Source organism: Vanacampus margaritifer, chromosome 4, assembly GCF_051991255.1.
Source record: "Vanacampus margaritifer isolate UIUO_Vmar chromosome 4, RoL_Vmar_1.0, whole genome shotgun sequence".
NCBI classification, from domain to species: domain Eukaryota; kingdom Metazoa; phylum Chordata; class Actinopteri; order Syngnathiformes; family Syngnathidae; genus Vanacampus; species Vanacampus margaritifer.
The window spans coordinates 18,701,889-18,720,769 of NC_135435.1; the positions used below are offsets into that span (position 1 = coordinate 18,701,889).

General features: G+C 39.8%; 1 protein-coding gene across 1 annotated transcript in view; it reads right to left on the bottom strand.

Moving 5' to 3' along the window:
- Positions 1-18,881, bottom strand: part of LOC144050301 (CUB and sushi domain-containing protein 1-like) — a 414,568-nt gene that overhangs the window by 82,188 nt on the left and 313,499 nt on the right. Inside the window, exons 31-33 of the mRNA XM_077563425.1 lie at positions 14,854-14,992; positions 6,587-6,774; positions 3,391-3,585 (exon numbers count right to left, since the gene is read on the bottom strand). Of these exons, the coding sequence (XP_077419551.1) occupies positions 3,391-3,585; positions 6,587-6,774; positions 14,854-14,992 (522 nt within the window). The remainder of the gene's footprint in view (positions 1-3,390; positions 3,586-6,586; positions 6,775-14,853; positions 14,993-18,881) is intronic.

Here is an 18,881-nt window from a genome sequence, read left to right on the forward strand (position 1 = left end):
AAATGTGTCTCTTCCGCGTGTAAAATGGCTTCTTATAGTTAAAACCGACTGCCTCTTTTTCATTTGTAGACAAAACATACTCTCTGGGTACTTTTCCATGAGCGATGGCGAAAACAGAGTCAGGAGTGCGTGTTCGAAACAGATTCTGTTCTCAAGGACCAAATGTGTTTTCGCACAAAGCGCTGAGAAGGAACTTTTTTAGACTAAATAGTATGTCCCAGTTTAAGGTCTGATTATACCGAAATCAACACCATCTGCTCTGCACAGGACACAAAACATCTCAACAAGGTTAATATAAAGAATTAAAATGTTAATAATGTGTAACAATGGTTAATATATGAAATGAAGAATTAAAAATGTTATAATATCTATCAGTACCGAAGACGGTACTTTTCGTGGTGTGGACCGACTTGGGCCGGTACTTCCGAGCACCGATTCACGGAAAAACAGATGGTGCCATGTTTCGGTTCTAAAGCACGTCTTTTAAAGTTCTGACTGTGCGGGAGTGGAAGAGTTGGCGATTTACCATGGTGCACTTGAACGCAACATTATACGTGTACCAGCGTACTGGCGTCACCCACTCGCACAGGATTTCACATGCAAAGCGTTAGCCCGGCCGGCGGTAGCAGCGGCTCGGCTGAGAGACCGCTTCGTCCACGCAACCTGGTCCTGGCTGTGAACGGCGCGGGTTTGGAAACGAGCGAGATTCTTGCGCCGCCAAGCCAAACATATATAGTTTAGGAAGTATGAAAGGCTCCGCCAATGTCCCCACACAATCAGCGCCCGGGAGGGGTTGTCGGCGGTGGTCTTCCCCCATTGAATGCAATCATGCTGGAATGTACTCCGCCATGGTTCAGGTATATATAGACATTGTAATTTGGATATACTAGTAGTGAGTGGTGACCATATTTAAAATAGCAAAAGACTGTGGGCAAAATGTAGCGAGCATTACAGACCATGTCAGGTACATTCAAATGATTCATTGCAATCAAACTATTGTCTTTGTTCATGTCATGTCCTCTTCCAACTGAGCTCAGCCCGCGGCGAGCTTTACGTCCTTTAAAAACAACGGCACAGGAAACAAAGATAACATAATTTATTATGAATTTATATATTTACTGTTGTTCATTGCACAGAACTTAAATTCACACTTTCTTTTTTATGTTTATTAATCATACTTCATTAATTGTAAAATGTTAAACCTTTATTTTTACTATTCCTCTCTGGCTCATTTGAATGTATTTTATTTTATTTTATATTTGTCAAGTTTTATATATTGAAAGGTAATTGTTAAATAGATTTTTTAAAAGATTTTACTATTAAATAAACAATGATGAAGATTTATTACCACCCAAATAAATTAATAAATAAAATTTAACAAATAAAAAGAGAGAGAGGGATCAAAAATACCCAAAATTGGAACTGTTGAGTACTGGTATCGATTCCCAGGTACCGAGTATTGTAACAGTACCGGTTCAAATGTAAAAGGTACCCATCTCTAGCCATAAGTCACATTAAAACGACTCTGACAAGTGCAATTTATCCAAAAAGTGACTTGAGTCCAAGTAAAAGAATAAATGTAGCAGGCTACTCCCCACCTTCAGTGATTTGTGGCCAAATGTCAGATTACTGTCATTTATAATTCTGAGTTCCTCTTATATGCACACTCAAACAGAGACACACACTTCCTATGACAAATACACTGCAAATGGCCATTTGGCAGGTGTCACTTGCTGGGCTCTGTCAGCCATTAATCAAATAGACAGTTTTGACAGTTTGGCCTTCCAATCCCTGACAGAATCTGTCTCAGATGTTCATACACACACGCACACACACATGCATGCACAAAAGCACCCACCACCACTTGGACCACTAATTAAGGGAATATGCACAGGAATAGCAAACAGACAGTAGAATGATATATACTGTCTAATTGGGTATACAGTTTTTGTGACTATTGTTTTAAATAGCGATTGGATGTTAATATGTGTGGAAATGTCATTTAAACAAGTGTCAACTTATACTAGCCATTTTTTAGCAGCAAAAAGTTTATATTTTGTCCAGAATTAATTTGGTTACTTCATTATTTTTCATGCACAATAAATACCTTAGTATCCCTTTAACACAAGTGAGTTGGCATGTTGGTGTGGTCCTCAACAACTGTGTCAGGTTCTCAAATGGCCCCTTTGAAAAACTAATCGCTGAGCCCTGACTTGCAGGACGGGACAATGTGATCAGCCAGCTAATTTAGCGGCACTTCTCTGGAGCAGCAGTCTGGCGTCCAATCTTTTTAGCACCACAGGCCACTTTCACGCGAAGACAGTTTGACGGACTGTCGAAGCCGCAGCACAGCGAGACCACGGTGACGTGAGTGAAGCCGTTCGGCGGGGAGACAACCCAGTCAAGTGATTATTCGTAGGCTACTATACAACAGGCGCCAGGGTTAACTTCAAAATAAAAGCATAACATGTAATACCATACATGGTTATCAAGGCCTTATTAGACTTTTATTTTGAAGTTGACACTCGGTAGCAGTCGTGGCGGCTGCACCCCACTTACTGACAGTGTGCATGTCCATGTGTGTATGTTATATGTACACTTTGTGAAGTCAATAGTCTGATGTTGAACCTCAAAAGGAGGTCAAGCTATTCAAGGTACTCGATGCATTGGAGCTCCAGGCTCTTAAGTTGTCTTTTCAAAAACTCCTCCACCTTGCTTTGTGCGCTGAGAGCAGAAAAGTGTCCTCCACAAACTCTTCACAGAGTCGGATACACTTCGATGCATAGAATCGTCCAAAATGGCTGATGAATGGATGAATAATGATGCCCAGATTTAGTCATAACTGTTTTAATTTATTTATTTCCTCAGTAGAACTTTTATCTGTGGATGTGTCTTTGTGAGTCATGCCGCAATTTTTGCCAAGTGTCCGTAATCAATGATGTTTTTAAAGTCTTATCGTCATGACTGGGACCTCATCTATTTCCACAACAATGTAATCAATGATGTTTTTAAAGTCTCATCTCATGTCCGGTGAACTCCGGGTGGGCTATTTGGTGGGGGCTTTTGCCTTCAAGATAGTATAAGAAGGTTGTAAGTGTCTGTAATCGGCACATTTGCGAGAAGAATGCAGCCATTTGTCTGTAAACTCGCTTGTGTCCGGAATATTCTGTAAAAATAAAACCTTCGAAGGAACTGTTCATCGATCTCCAGCCTGCATTCGGATAACAAACATTCTCACTACCCGAAAGAAAACGAACACGCGAAGAAAAGATTAATTTCTTCAACAATAATTAACATTGCCAGTCTAACGATGAATTCCGTTTAATTGGTGTGACACGTTATGTGGTTCTTATGTGTGCAACGATTTGTTCAAGCACAAGTCTCTCCTACCTTTACACGACGGCAGAGCCTTGTCCCACACCGGCTTCCCATCATGCCCCATCACGCAGGTTATTGTTTCACCGCCCACCGTTGTGTAGCCATGGTGACAGTTATAGGACACCTGAGATCCCAGTTTATAGTCATGGCCGGTCCTACTCGCGTTCATGATGTTACCAGGATCAAAGCAGGCCTCCCTTGGCTTTTCTGAAAGAATAAATAGAGAGAGTTTTGAGCATTTAGAAAAGCATATACCATTACTATAAAACCATATAAGACAGCTACATTAAACAGGATATGAATGCTAGTTCACCAAATCTATCACGCAAAGTTCAAGTTAGAAATGTGTAGGGATGACTAGTTTGTAAGTTTCAGGAGAGGGATTCCCGACCTTTATGACCACTCAGAGTCTTATAAAGCAGTAGAGTAGAAATACAGTACTTTATTACTGTACATATTTATATGTACTGTACCATTTTACTTACCAGTACTTCACTTTAAAAACAGTCTTTCCAATGCTCAAATACTGTACATTCAACATATGAAAATTACTTTTGATATTGAAGTATAAAAAAATGTCAGCTACTTTTACTCAAGCGATATTCTACAAGGTGACTTTTACCCGAGTTATTATTCTCACAGTCTTGTTTGTATTTCGTCAAACCCACAACAGACTGGCAAGGCGTAACTGTGGAGTGGGGCAGATGACTGTGAAGCTTTTCTTCGCCCCAACAGTCTCATTTAAGAGTCCCTGTCAAGAAGCGTGAAGGCTACTAAACCTAAATTCAATCAAAAACACGATGCTAAACATTTATTAGCAATGAACGAGAGCCCCAAGTTATTAAAAAAAAATTATACTGACTACTAGGGGTGTGAATTGCCTAGTAACTGGCGATTCGATTCGTATCACGATTCATAGGTCACGATTCGATATCGATTAATCCCGATAGGAATCTATTAATTGATTATTGCAATGATTTTTTTTTAACTCAAATTTAGAAAATACTAATCAGTAAACTTGTACATGTACACTGTAAGATTTGTATGAAAATGTATTTATTTATCTGAAAATGCACTTATAACTGAGCCACTGCATTTAACAAACAGGTTGCAGTCTGTTTCATGTTTGAACAGCACTGAAATAAAATATTAAGGCTTAATGTTCCATTAATATAACATTCTTTCATGTCTGAATCCTAACCCTAAGACGTTTTTGTTGAATATTCTCATAAAAAAAAAAAAAATGATGTTTAAAAATCAATTCGGCCGCATATCGAATCGATTCGAGATTTGCGCGCTGTAATATCGCGATATATTGCCGAATCGATTTTTTTCTAACACCCCGAGTGACTATTATTGTGTCTGCCAAGTTTGTCAAAACATGAAAAAATTTACATTTGTAAATTATCACATTTTTCATATTACATTTAATAAAATGCATGTATAAAAAGAGGACTAATCCCCAAAAACGTTTATGTTGTGATTTGCCTTGCACGTGGCCTGGTAAGAATGACAGTGAAACTTCAAGTTCTGTTTCCTACATGACTACATGTCCTTATTAAGAGAAGAGAACAGCAATTTCTTGATGGAAAAATGTTTTACTCTTCTCTTGATCGACTTAGTGGCTGCTGTCAAGCGAGTACTGTGAAGTTTACTCTCTTTTTGTTGATTTGATTGGATGTGGCAGACAAAAAGAGACCCCTTACGACATATTCCCTCTCTTACATTCCTGTTTTCATGGAATGAGAAGAGGCTAACGAGGCTAAACGAAAAAGCATGATTGATGGAGTAGAAACAGCAAGTCAAACAATGTCCCAAACTCTCTTAGTTCTAAATGACAGTGTTGGCCCAGGTTGTTTGCTTTCCTGTGATTGCCCGGCAAAGAACGGTAGAAAAAAAAAGGGAGAGAGAGATGAGGAGGGGGGTGGTAGAAGCAAATGAAACAGGGAGATGATTAAGGTTGCATTTTAATTAGAGTGATGGCAGATGAAAGGTAGTGAATTAATGACGAAAGTACAGAGGTGTGAGGTGGCCTGGCAAGGTAGACAACAGAGGGGGAGATAATCGTTTTTAATTACAGATAAATGGAGTGAGATCGACAAAAAATGAAAAGGGATTTTTATATAACTTGACAGAGGAGATCTCGTCTGCGGTCTGATGATGAAGTCATAATCAGCTTCACTTTGACAATAGCTGTTAAATCACCGGCAGTCAAGCAGCTTCTGTAAAACCAAGATGAGTCACAATCTGTGGAGGTAAACAACTCACGGGCTGACACGGAACATCAGGCCCTCTCTGCTGAAAAAAAAAAAGCCTCGTGATGTGAGGCTGAAACGAATAGAGTTGGCAGCTTTAAATATTAGCCAGTCTGCACAAGCGACACCTCGGTGTCGACGTTTCGATATTCACGGCAAGTCAAAAAAAAATGAAGATCGGCGTGGCGGTGCAGAAGATCAAATGCACACATTTGTTCACAAGAGATGGGATGGAGCTTTGATTTGTCCCACAGTTCAGCGACAAATAATCCTAATTGATACCCTTGAGCATCATCTAAAGGTGGTCTGGATGAATGATTGCTAATCAATCGCTATCGGTTGAAAAGACTTTCAGCCAGTAGGAATTCACAAACTCACAGCCATGAAATTACACAACGACTCTGGCCTTGCTGTAATCCACACATAGACTGACCAAACAATTTATTTATTCAAATGCATATTTTAGTGGTGTATAAAAAACAAGACCGTGCCAATGTGATGTGACCAAGTCAAATCAATTTTCTAATCTTTTCAAGTGTGGAAGTACAAAACAAACAAAAATACAATAATGCATTTGAACAAGTGTGCACACCCTCTTATAACTGGCATGTGGCTGTGCTCTGAATCAACCAGCCACATTCAAACTGGTTAAATGCTCTCTAAAAACAGATGGACAGATCTTCTACTTTTTGGGTTGTTTTATACAAAATTACCCCATTTTTTGACCCACGTAAAGGATCTGACCAAGTGGGGTGACCCAACTTTGAGTCAACAAATGGGTCTTTTAGTGTAAAACAATGCACCCATAACCCAAAATGTTACAGACAGAGGTCATGTGTGTGTGTATACCTTTTAAATAGGGTATATGCATGGACACTTTACAGGCAGTCTTTGTCTAAGAAATGCTGGCACCATTATAAAACAAAGACAGTAACGTGAAGATAAAGTTTTACCTCTGAACTCGATGGCGAAGCCAGACATGCCCAGTGAGGCGTCCGATCGGAATGCCAGGAAGAGACTGTTACCACTGCTCTCGATGCGCTCTGGGGCTTGGTTGCCTTGGAGACTCGCCAGGAGAGGCCCATTAGAGTCTTCGCCCTCATAAATGTGAAGGAAGTCATAACTGGGCTCCATGTTAAAACTGATAGAAGCAAAACAGACATCGATTGAATCAAAAATAGGTTGCGGAACACTGTTTGCTTCTGGAGGACTAAGTGCCAGTCGCGAAAAAGTTTTTGCAGACTTTTGAATAGCTGGAAACTTCTCATGGGAAAATCACTAACAGGAATATTTGCTATACTGTACATATATTTGAAAATATGTTGTTATTAGGGATGTGCCAAAAATTCTCATTTATAACAATGCAGAATCGATTTAAAATGTCCTAAAATCGATTTTATTTAAATTATTTTATACTGTCTTGCCCTTGTTTGTCTGCGCCTTTATTGGGAATGCTGTTCATGTTGTACACAATTTGGCCACTTAGGGGCAGTGTGGTTCCGCGTGTTCTGTTGTAGCCACATTAGGAAGTAGAAGGAAAAAGTCACGATCAAGTTATGCCAATAAAACTTGTTTTTTTTGCAGGGTAGGAAGAGCATATGCCGCTGAGTAATGTAAAGATGTTTCTCTGTACACATTCTTGAAGCGTTTTGTATGAACAGCCGTTCTTTTGCGTGATAAAAGTGCCACGAGTAGCAAGCTAATTAGCATTGGCGAGTCAGACTGGAGTAGATCATGACGAAACTTTGCATCTACTGTCTTGCCCTTGTTTGTCTGCGCCTTTATTGGGAGTGCTGTTCATGTTGTGCACAATTTGGCCACTTAGGGGCAGTGTGGTTCCGCGTGTTCTGTTGTAGCCACATTAGGAAGTAGAAGGAAAAAGTCGCGATCAAGTTATGCCAATAAAAGTTGTTTTTGTTGCAGCGTGGGAAGAGCATATGCCGCTGAGTAATGTAAAGATGCTTATCTGTACGCATTCTGGAAGCGTTTTGTATGAGTAGCCGTTCTTTTGAGTAATGAAAGTGCCACGAGTAGCGAGCTAATTAGCATTAGTGAGTCAGACTGGAGTAGATCATGACAAAACTTTGCATCTACTGTCTTGCCCTTGTTTGTCTGCGCCTTTATTGGGAATTCTGTTCATGTTGTACACAATTTGGCCACTTAGGGGCAGTGTGGTTCCGCGTGTTCTGATATACTGTCACGTTGGAGCCACATTAGGAAGTAGAAGGAAAAAGTCGCGACCAAGTTATGCCAATAAAAGTAGTTTTTTTTGCAGGGTAGGAAGAGTATATGCCGCTGAGTAATGTAAAGATGCTTCTCTGTACACATTCTTGAAGCGTTTTGTATGAATAGCCGTTCTTTTGAGTGATAAAAGTGCCACGAGTAGCAAGCTAATTAGCATTAGCGAGTCAGACTGGAGTAGATCATGACGGAACATTGCATCTACTGTCTTGCCCTTGTTTGTCTGCGCCTTTATTGGGAGTGCTGTTCATGTTGTGCACAATTTGGCCACTTAGGGGCAGTGTGGTTCCGCGTGTTCTGTTGTAGCCACATTAGGAAGTAGAAGGAAAAAGTCGCGATCAAGTTATGCCAATAAAAGTTGTTTTTGTTGCAGCGTGGGAAGAGCATATGCTGCTGAGTAATGTAAAGATGCTTCTCTGTACGCATTCTTGAAGCGTTTTGTATGAGTAGCCGTTCTTTTGAGTGATGAAAGTGCCACGAGTAGCGAGCTAATTAGCATTAGCGGGTCAGACTGGAGTAGATCATGACGAAACTTTGCACATTATAAATTGTCCACATAGTAATAGTACTTTACTTCCATGTTGTTTTGTTGTTCCGTGTGTGGGTGGTGTTTCATGCGGTGACACCCTGCCCATTTACCACAAGAGGTACGCCGGTTGCAAGAGTGCACCTGCTGCTCAACAGAAGAGCCTCGTCCTTTGCTAGCTTAGAGTGCTCACGACATATCCTTTAACAACATAACACTTCAAGGCACTTTTCACCAGCAACAACAAGCTACCTTTGGTTCCTCATACAGCGGGCTTTGACCAATGGCCAGGTCCTAATTTATTGGCTGGCACCTTTTACTTTATTCATTATCAAAATCTTAGTAAATCTTATCTCTACCAAGAGGGGTACAAATTTCACATTGTTGACGTTTAACATTTTCAATTTATATTTTTACTGTTTTTGAATTTACTTATTGGTATATAGATGCCATATTACTATGTGTAGTTAAATGAATAACACTGTGATAATGATTTTGTGAAATATATTGGAACCTCTCACTCCCTGCCAGCTCTTGAGATAAGAATGTGTATGTTTTAAAAGTTGTCAAGTTCTCATGTCATTAGTCATTTGGTCGTAAAAACTGAAGGTCCAAGGTCAAAGCCTGTCTACATCATTTCTCCGAGGCTGGTGGGGAGCTGAGATAATCGTATCAGTATCATCATTTCTGCTTATTAAGAACACAAATTCTTTGTCAAGTCGAAGGGGGGGGGGGGGGAGAATCTTTTGTACTAGTATAAAGCGACTGTGTGTTTCCATATTCGACACACTGGAAGCTTAACATCACCTTTCGAATGTAAGCTTTTTTTCCTGTGTCTTAAGAGCTCTTAATAAAATCCTTGCAAGGGAAACTTTTTCATGAGATCTCAATTCTGATTTATTTGAACACGCAAAAGATTACACTTAATAAAGTAATCAAATAATGCCTTCAACATCTAAACGGCAATAACTTAAATTTTATAATTCAAATTGCCATTGAGTTATATTGTCTAAATTGCCATACGTTCTTTTTCCAATGTTTCAAAAATGACCCAGCTAAACTTTCAATGGAAACTTTCTGAAAATGTTTGACCGCTGCATTTCATACATTAATGACTACAAAAGAGTGAGTTTGAGCAAATGTGCATATGAACCTTTACCCCAAGTTGACAGTTGCTCTGCAGGAAATGTTTCTGTGATACCCAGCTTCCAATTCACACATATATGAGTATGTATATCTTACAGTGTAAAAATAAAGCACAATCACCCACGCATATCAAACTGTTCACCCTGACAGCAATTATGTTAGTCTTAGTGCCCACCTGCCACTTAAACACACAACTATTATACTTGTGCTTACTGTTGGAGTCCACTTTTATACTTGCTTGATTCTCCATCTGTCCAGTTAAGATGGAAGTCATGTGTAGTGTGAGTGTGTGTTTGTGTGTGAGTCACCTGTGAGTGTTGAATTAATTTCCATTGTCAGATCTTCATCTTTTTTTTATTCCACTTTGTTTATGATTACCTCTACTGAGCTGTTTTGTTGTTGTTGTAGTTCATGTGTGCAGGATTATACAAAATTAAGACTTTTTTTTTTGTAAACTACACAAGTACTTTGTTTAAGTCAAGAAGCCATCCGGTTAAGTGAGGAGAATTATGGATGATTTATTATTGACAATTATTTAATTTTAAGTATGCATGTTTTGTTCTGAAAAGACAACATCTCAATTTAGCATTTAGCACTTTCAGCCTTAAGCAGATGTACAGTGATGTGCATGTCACAGTGCTGTTGGTAAAATATTTACTTTTTCTTCTATAGGCTTGTGCACTTTTCTGCCAGCACTATCTATTATGGCATAATACCTCCTATAATCACCCAATGTGATCATTTGCAAGGTTAACATAAGCCCTGTGAATGCTAAGGCCTGTATTTATATCTGATTTAGCAAGAGCTTAACGGCTCATAAGCCCCTCTGTACTGACAAAGCATTAAAGTGATCCCGGCAAATACATTTTTCTGTAGAGCCACATTCGAAGCATAAATGTCATAAAATGACAATGCAGACAGAGCTCTAACATTCAATAGAGATCAATTATAATCTTAGCATAGCATTCACACACACAAAGGCCACCCTAATGATTATAAAGTATATGCTAATTTAATTAGTGGAAAAAAGATTTGTATAACATGGAGTGAGTACGCTAGAGATTAATCAGTCAGAACGTGTATTATTTATTTTACAATGAATGGCATTGCTATAAATAATATTACCCACAATGGCATGATTATGGACTGTGCAGGAGTGTTTGAGAATGTGCTTCGGCGATGCGGTGGGAATGCCTCAGGAGTTGCGCAATTTTCTAGGTAGCGTCAAAGGGTGACTGGTTTTGCTTAATTTAGTTTTACTTCATAATTTTTTACTGTGTTTTTCAGCTGTATAGAGTTTTGTAATGTCCTGGCGGGGGCGCAGGAGCCTATCCCAGCTGACATTGGGCGAGAAGTGGGGAGCACCCTGAACTGGTCACCAGCCAATCACAGGGCACGAATAGACATTAGTCAAGAATACTTCCGGATTATTTAGTGTCCTTCCATTGGGGTTGCAGGCATGCCTTTGTTTTATTAATGTGTTGTAGTGTGTGGGTGAGAATGGTCAGTGGATGTGCCAACTAATTTGAAATGTTAGCATGTTAATTAAAACATGTAGAATTGAATATTTTAATGAGTGTAAGACTGGAACTAATTAATCACCATTGTCTTACGTGAATAATAATGAATTCTGGTTGCCTTTGAAAAGTAATCATATTTTTTGTAACTAGTGCAGTGAATAATTTTATTTTATTTTTTTTAAATAGAGTACACATTTCTGGGGTTCAAATTTGGGAACAAAATCAACTGGTGGCCTATAAGCCTGCCCTGCATATAGCAGTTTATATTGCTTGGCAATGATTTATGAAAAAACATTTCATTTGATTTAATATGGGAAAAAATGATTAGTAACCATCAAAGATTGATCATCCTCACATTGTTTGGCCAAAATATGAGTACTTTGTTTTATTTAGAAATGATCATTATCAGAAGCCAATTCATTTTAATTGATAAAAAATAACCAGAATTATGTAATTATTGTGCATTCACAAAAGAGCAACAACAATTATGTCATCAGTTACAAGAAACAAGAACACCAAGTCGATTTTTGTTTAGCATCTTGTTGTTGCATACACTAGTAACTAATTTGTATCTCTTGTTCATATAAGAAAAAACAAACATATTTGGCAAATTAAGTAGGAGACTTTTTAATGCGCCCCAAAAGCTTCATGTTACAGGACAGTAACCCACTAAAAGATGCATGTCTTTGTTATTTGATCCTCAATAAGTTGAAATGAGGTTCAAACAGCTCCTGAAGGAGCTGAGCCGAAAGGCAAAGCTCTCGATTTACCGGTCGATCTACGTTCCTACCCTCACCTATGGTCACGAGCTGTGGGTCGTGACCGAAAGAACAAGATCCCGGATACAAGCGGCCGAAATGAGTTTCCTCTGCAGGGTAGCCGGGCTCTCCCTTAGAGAAAGGGTGAGAAGCTCGGTCATCCGAGAGGGACTCAGCGTCGAGTCGCTGCTCCTCCACGTTGAGAGGAACCAGTTGAGGTGGCTCGGGCATCTGGTTCGGATGCCTCCCTGGGGAGGTGTTCCGGGCATGTCCTACCGGCAGGAGGCCCCGGGGACGACCCAGGACACGCTGGAGAGACTATGTCTCTCGGCTGTCCTGGGAACGCCTTGGGGTCCCGTCGGATGAGCTGGCTGAAGTGGCTGGGGAGAGGGAAGTCTGGGCTTCCCTGCTAAAGCTGCTGCCCCCGCGACCCGACCCCGGATAAGCGGAAGAAGATGGACGGACGGACGGAGGTTCAAACATGATGTTGTCCTAATTAAAGTTATAAATATGTACTGTATATGTGAATTTATTAGTTAATGAAAACATGTTCTGCCAGGGCTCAGACAGCTCTTTGGACAACACAATTTCATGCAATTATTCTCTTTCATCCAAAACAAGTGCTGGCATCAGGAGGACAGGAGAAACCTTTGTGTTCATTCTGTTGCACGGTACAAATACTTTTGCTTTCAGCGCCGAAAAACAACAGTCAATGTCATTTTCATCGAGTCTGGTAACATCTGAGAATGATGTATTTCATTTACACAGCAAAAGTCATCTGAGGACAATAGGAATGATGTTTCCTTTAGATAGATTGTTGAGATTGTAGTCTCTCTGGAATGTGAACAAAATACTCCATTAATGCTTGTGTCTATAGAAAGAATCTCTTCATAATGTTAGGCATGTATGGGGCACAACACAGTAAATTGTAAAATTTTCTTAAATCTTACACCTTAACCAAAAGTGTGGCTAGAATCTGTAGCACAATCATTTTTGTTTTTTTTAATCGAGCCTTGTCCCAGTTCAAAAATGTGTCATGGGAGCGTAAAGAGAAAAAAAAGGGGGACTTAATATAAATCTGATATGAATCAGAGATCTACAAATGAGACTGCAATGTAATTTAACAGATTACTCAACTCAATTTTAAAAACAACAACAACCACAGCTGCATACAAGCCAATGTGGTGTCATCGGAATGTGTTACTGACGACAAATACACAACCAAATAACCCGGCTGTAGTAATAATGCATCAGATCTATTTAGCGCTTTTCTAGACACTCAGAGACACTTTACAATGGAATGGATACATTATTCATGCACTCACACATTCACACTGTGATGGCGGTTGGCTACTTAAGTAGCCACAGCTGCCCTGGGGCAGGCTGACGGAAGCGTGGCTGCCAGCGTGCGCCTACGGCCCCTCCGACCACCACCAAACATTTGCATCTTCCACACACCATTGTGAGTAGCACTGGAGGCAATGTGTGTGAAGTGCCTTGCCCAAGGACACAACGACACATGACTTGGGGAGAGCGGGGATCGAACAGCCGACCTTCTGGATTACTGAACGACCGTCTCTGCACCCTGAGCCACGGTCGTCACACAATAAGTAAGTAGTAAATGGATAAAGAAAGAAAAAAACGGATTTGATCAAAACTACCATGGAAGCTTAGACCATCATACACCGTATGATGTTAAATATGGTACATTAGAGATGCATCTATCTCTTAAATAAGGAAAATGGTAGCTAGTGTAAATAAAACCACCCTCAGACTTGGTCAACCCAGGACAACTAAAAAGCATAAAACGTCTGTGTTATAGCTGCCTAAGGTTTTGGCTTACTCGCAGTTGTTTATTTGCATTTTGGCTGAATAAGCACAATTTTTGTAATGCTCTGTAAATGTAAAAGCAAGTATACATAGTGGGCAAAAACGAGAAAAAAAAATATATTGAGTCAAAATATTTGAAAAATGGATTAGATTCAGACCTGCACTTTTTCTGCTGGGCATTTATTTTTATTTACAGTAATTTCTGGACTATAAGGCGCACCTGACTATAAGCCGCGCTAGCTAAATTTGGGGAATACTTGAGCTAGTTACACATATAAGCCGCACCCGACTGTAAGCCGCAGGTGTTTTAATGTTACCGCAACGGGTTATTTTCCATAATGAGGGCGCAAATTGTCTCGCTCTAGTTCTGTCTCTCCTACTGTATTTGGGCTTACTTGGTTTGTTTTACTCTGCCTGATGCTCTTGCGTTTCCTTTATAGAGTGCCCCTTTGTGATCTGATGGATAAGCCGCACCTTTGCATTAGCCACAGGGTCGAATGCAAGTGAAAAAAGTAGTGGCTTATAGTCCAGAAATAACTGTTGTTTTTTTTGTTTTTTTACTGATTTGAACTCTTTTGCCTTTTTGGTGTTATCTCATGTTTTTATTTATTATAGTGGACGCCAAGATAGTATGGCTGTAACATTTTGTAAACTTACATGTCACATTTTTAACATGAACATCATGCACATCAACTTGCGATGATTGGTTAGTTAGCATCCAATCATGAACCAGAAGCGTTGACAACATCCGAATTATGTGTTTTTATTGGTTTGGACACGCAAATATGTCAATGTCCACTGCAATCATCTAAGGGTTTAAAGGGGTTAAAAATCATTTTGTGCTCATTTTAAGCACTTCATATTGAGTTGTTCATATTTAGCGGGCTCATTAAATCTTTTAGCATGACTGCTTATTTTTAACAAACATTGGTTGATCACACCCTATTATTATGATGCTGCAGCTAAATAAGTCACTAAAAAGATCCGTGCCTGAAGGAAACTGAAAAGTGAGCTAAAAGGATGGGCGATGCTATTTAGATCTAAATTTTTCATAACTTAAATCACATGTTAGAAATAACCAGTGGAGGTGTTTCTGCAGACACAGAATTCCACTTGCAGGCCGAGAGCTGAGAATGCATTTTATGACAGTTACACTTTTATTAAAAGCCGCCACGGTCACGCATATTTTAGGGCCCTACCTTTTGAAGATGAGAGCAATGACAAAGTCTGGGTTGACTCGGATTCGCCAGTCACACTCTTTGCCCGGAGGGTAAGGCTGGGGGTAGTTAGGAGACAGGATCACTCCAGAAGGACCACTGACGTTACCACCACAGGTTGCTGGGGAGAAAACCCAAAAATAGCGAGATGATGATCACACATCATTAAGTCTTCAGACTGAGCATCCATGACACCCACAGCCACTCAATTGTAGGCAGAAAAGAAGGGGGTCAGCTACTGATGAGAGGTGTGGCAAAGGTTGAAGATGAGAGAGAATAACACCTAGCGGACCACTAATATTGCCTTTGCAAATTTCTAGAGAGTAAAGGCGAGAGAGAGAGAGAGAGTGATCCGACTGTGAAATTTGGAAACAGAGTGAGGCTGGGGGTAGTAAGCAGTAAAATCACCCCTGGTGGTCCTGTTATTCCACAACAACAGAGTAGGAGAAATATCTAGCACCAGTGATCAACTCAGGCAACGCTGCACTGACATTAAGGAAGACTCAGGGAGGCAGGTGGGTGTGAACACATTAGCAACGGTGAGCTAAAGGTAAACAAAGGCCTTAACTGTCGAGTAGATTACTCACACAAAGACATACACTTCTCTAAATAACCTCTATAATTCTACTCCCGGGAGATGCATAATATTCAAAAACAAAGAGAGAACACAGAAGGGGATTTATGCCGCAAGAAAGCTGAGGAGAGTCAGCGGCAGCACTGGGAACAAAAGCAGCGTTTCCATTGCGCAGTTGTGAGATTGCAGACCAGCTATCCACAATAAATCAGGAGATCTGTGTAACTCATCAAAACAAAATGCATATTTCCTGCATGCAGTCATTTACAGAACACCTCAATGTTGTCATTTAAATTCCCAAGTTTTCTGTATTTGGTATGAAGAGGGTCTTCTGCCCAGATTTAGTTATAACTGTTTTAATTTATTTATTTCCTCAGTAGAACTTTTATCTGTGGATGTGTTTGGAACCGCCCTTCAAAATAGTATAAAAAGGTTGTAAGTGCCTGTAATAGACATACGAGCGAGAGGAACTGCAGCCATTTGTCTGCAAACTTGCTGTGTCCAGAATATTCTGTAAAATAAATCCTTCGAAGCACCTGTTCACCGATCTCCAGTCTGTATTCAGAAAATCAACAATCTCTCTACCCGAACAACAACGAACACGCGGAAGACAAAGAGTGTCATTCCAACAGTTGTTATACCAAAGTCCAAACAAGATGCATATTATATGATATATGTGACATGCATGTGAGGTTGGACATGTAAAGACCTTGACAAGTTGGCTGGACAGAGTTATGGCGGTGGGACGGATGTGCAGCAGGTTAGGGTGATTAAGGATAGAGATGGAAATGTGTTGGCTGGTGCGAGCAGTGTGCCAAATCGACGGAAATAATACTTGAATGAAGAAAGTGAGACAGGAGTGACCAGGTTGGACAGAATTATAAATTGACAACAGAGAGGAAGACTAAGAGGAGGTTGACTCTGGCGATGTAGTGAGGGAATACATGAAGGCAGTTGGTGTTAGAGAGAGGGATGCACAAGTGAAATTAAGGCTGCCAAGGGTAACTGAGGAGACAAAATAAAGGACAGCTTCTCTGAGAGTTGGATGGTGTAAAATCAACAGCAAAAGCGGATAGTGAATGTAATGGGAGTTGGTTGGGGAAGTGACCAGGCACTTGGTAGCAGGTCACTCTGGTGGTAGTTACGGTGGAAAGAAGAAACAGCTGCGCTATGGCCAGATAGTGAGCAGGTCTGCAACTTTTTTTTTTTTTGACAATAGTTGCATTTGCAGCTCTGACCTCACAGTCATCTACCATACCTTCACAAGTTTGCCCAGAGTTTTAAGTGGGGTGTTACATATTGTTACCTTCATTTCAAGGTTTGCTCAAGGTCGTAGCATTTCCTAAACATTCTCTAAACAGTATTAATGGTTTCCTAAACAGTTTTAATGTTTTTTCTGGTCATAAAAAGACCATTAACTCATTCACTCCTAGCCATTTTCACTGAAGCAACCCCCTTTGCTCCCAGCCACTTTACTGGATTTTGACTGATTTTGCAAAGCCCCAAGGATTTTGTGTTCTATTGCTGTAAACCTACCAAAGGAGAGATTAGAGTCTCTTCTTTCATAAGGAAAAAAGCATATTTATATATTTCTCCGTTCTGCAGCAATTAGCAATAGAATATAGCTAAGTTTGATCATTATTCACAAATCTGTTTAAAACACTGGAGAAAAGAGCTTTTTACAACATGGCCCTGGTTGAGCTCTTACACTCTGCTGCCACCTGCTGGCCTTTTGTTGTTGTTGTAATAACTACCATTGCTTTAAAAGTCCTCTTCGGGTCAGAAGCTGCATCATAGCCTTCTGTATGCTCTAGTTTACAGAAAAGAAGAAAAAAAAACATCTAAATATGTTTTTGGGACCATGACAATATTTAAAATAGAATGTTTGTATACATTTTTGGGAGCAAATTAGTTCATAGCGTTTAATTTCATGTCAGGGTTCATTCAAGGTTGCAGCGTTTCCTAAACATTCTCAAAACAGTCCTAATGGTTTCCTAAACAGTTTTAATGTTTTTTCTTGTCATAACAACAAAGACCATTAATAGTGTTTAGAGAACCATCAAGACGTTTGAAAGATGTTAATGTTTGATTTTTATCTCAGGGTTCATTCAAGGTCGCAGCGTTTCCTAAACATTCTCAAAATGATCTTAATGGTTTTTATTGTTATGACAAGAAAGACCATCAAAACTGTTAAGGAAACCATTAAGACTGTTTAGAGAATGTTTAGGAAACGCTGTGACCTTGATTGAACCCTGACATGAAATCAACATTTGCTAGCGTCGCAAACATCCATGCCTCAGTGGGACACGGGCTTTAAACTTATGACAATCTACAGTATTGTTTGTTTGAGTCACAGAGCTTGTGCGGCTTCTGGCTTGTCTATGAGGGAGGTTGCAAAGCTGCTTCATTTCTGCTGAAGTATTCATCCGTCTTAGAAGCACTATGCTATCCAATAATTACTCAAACTACAAGCCAACTCAGGATTCCGTCTGACTCAGACGATGACTGAACATTCATGGTGGTGTGGCCTTCAAGCTGACATGAATGCTAACAATTTAGTCAGTCTGTGTCCGGAAGGGTTAGAAAAGAAGATTGCTAATCCAGAGATTTACACTGATTTGCATTCAGACACAGTGATGTAAAAGTCAAATATTTGTGTTTGACATTCTTTTTAATAAGGGAAACAATTTATTTAAAACTGTGATCAAAGTGCCAGGACACATGGTTGGTGAAAAATGACTCAATGTGGAGCAGAGGCAGCACACAAACTAATTGTGTGAGAAAATGAAAAATGTATCTTCCCACAGCCTCAGCTTCAACAGCCCGTATTTCAGTAAACAAACATCACCTTGGACACTTGAGCATAAAACTGGATGAGATCTATAAAAGAGAGCATCTGTAACAAATCTGCAGGGTTGTGTGAGGGGCTACCGATGAGTTATTTCTAGTGAGTGTCGCACCTCCTGACTGAAATCCGCCCTCAGACAGCAAAAGCAAGGGCATATTTTGTCACTGTGGAGCCAGATGTCAAGTGATTCGGTACAGAAATATTGCACCGTAATTAGTTGAAAATAGTTTGGTATTACTTGATATGCCCTAACTCAAGCAAATGAGAGTGAAAGTATGTTTTCAATATTTTTTACATTTTTGGGTAGCAAACTGTGCACCTCACACAACCTGTTTGTTTTTTGCTTTGGCTATTTGGAACATTTATTCCAAAAGAACAAATCTTAACATGGGTTGTCAAAAAACAAAGCATCTAACATTATTATTTTATTTTTGTTAATTTTTCAACTTCCTACTGTCTTTTTTTGAGATTACATTTTTTCACCCTCTCCTTCCTCATGTTTCAAAAAACTGGGAGCACTAAGAAATGAATCACTAGGTTGAACCTCTGTTGTTCATTGTTATTTTTCGTGTTACTGGGACAGGTTGT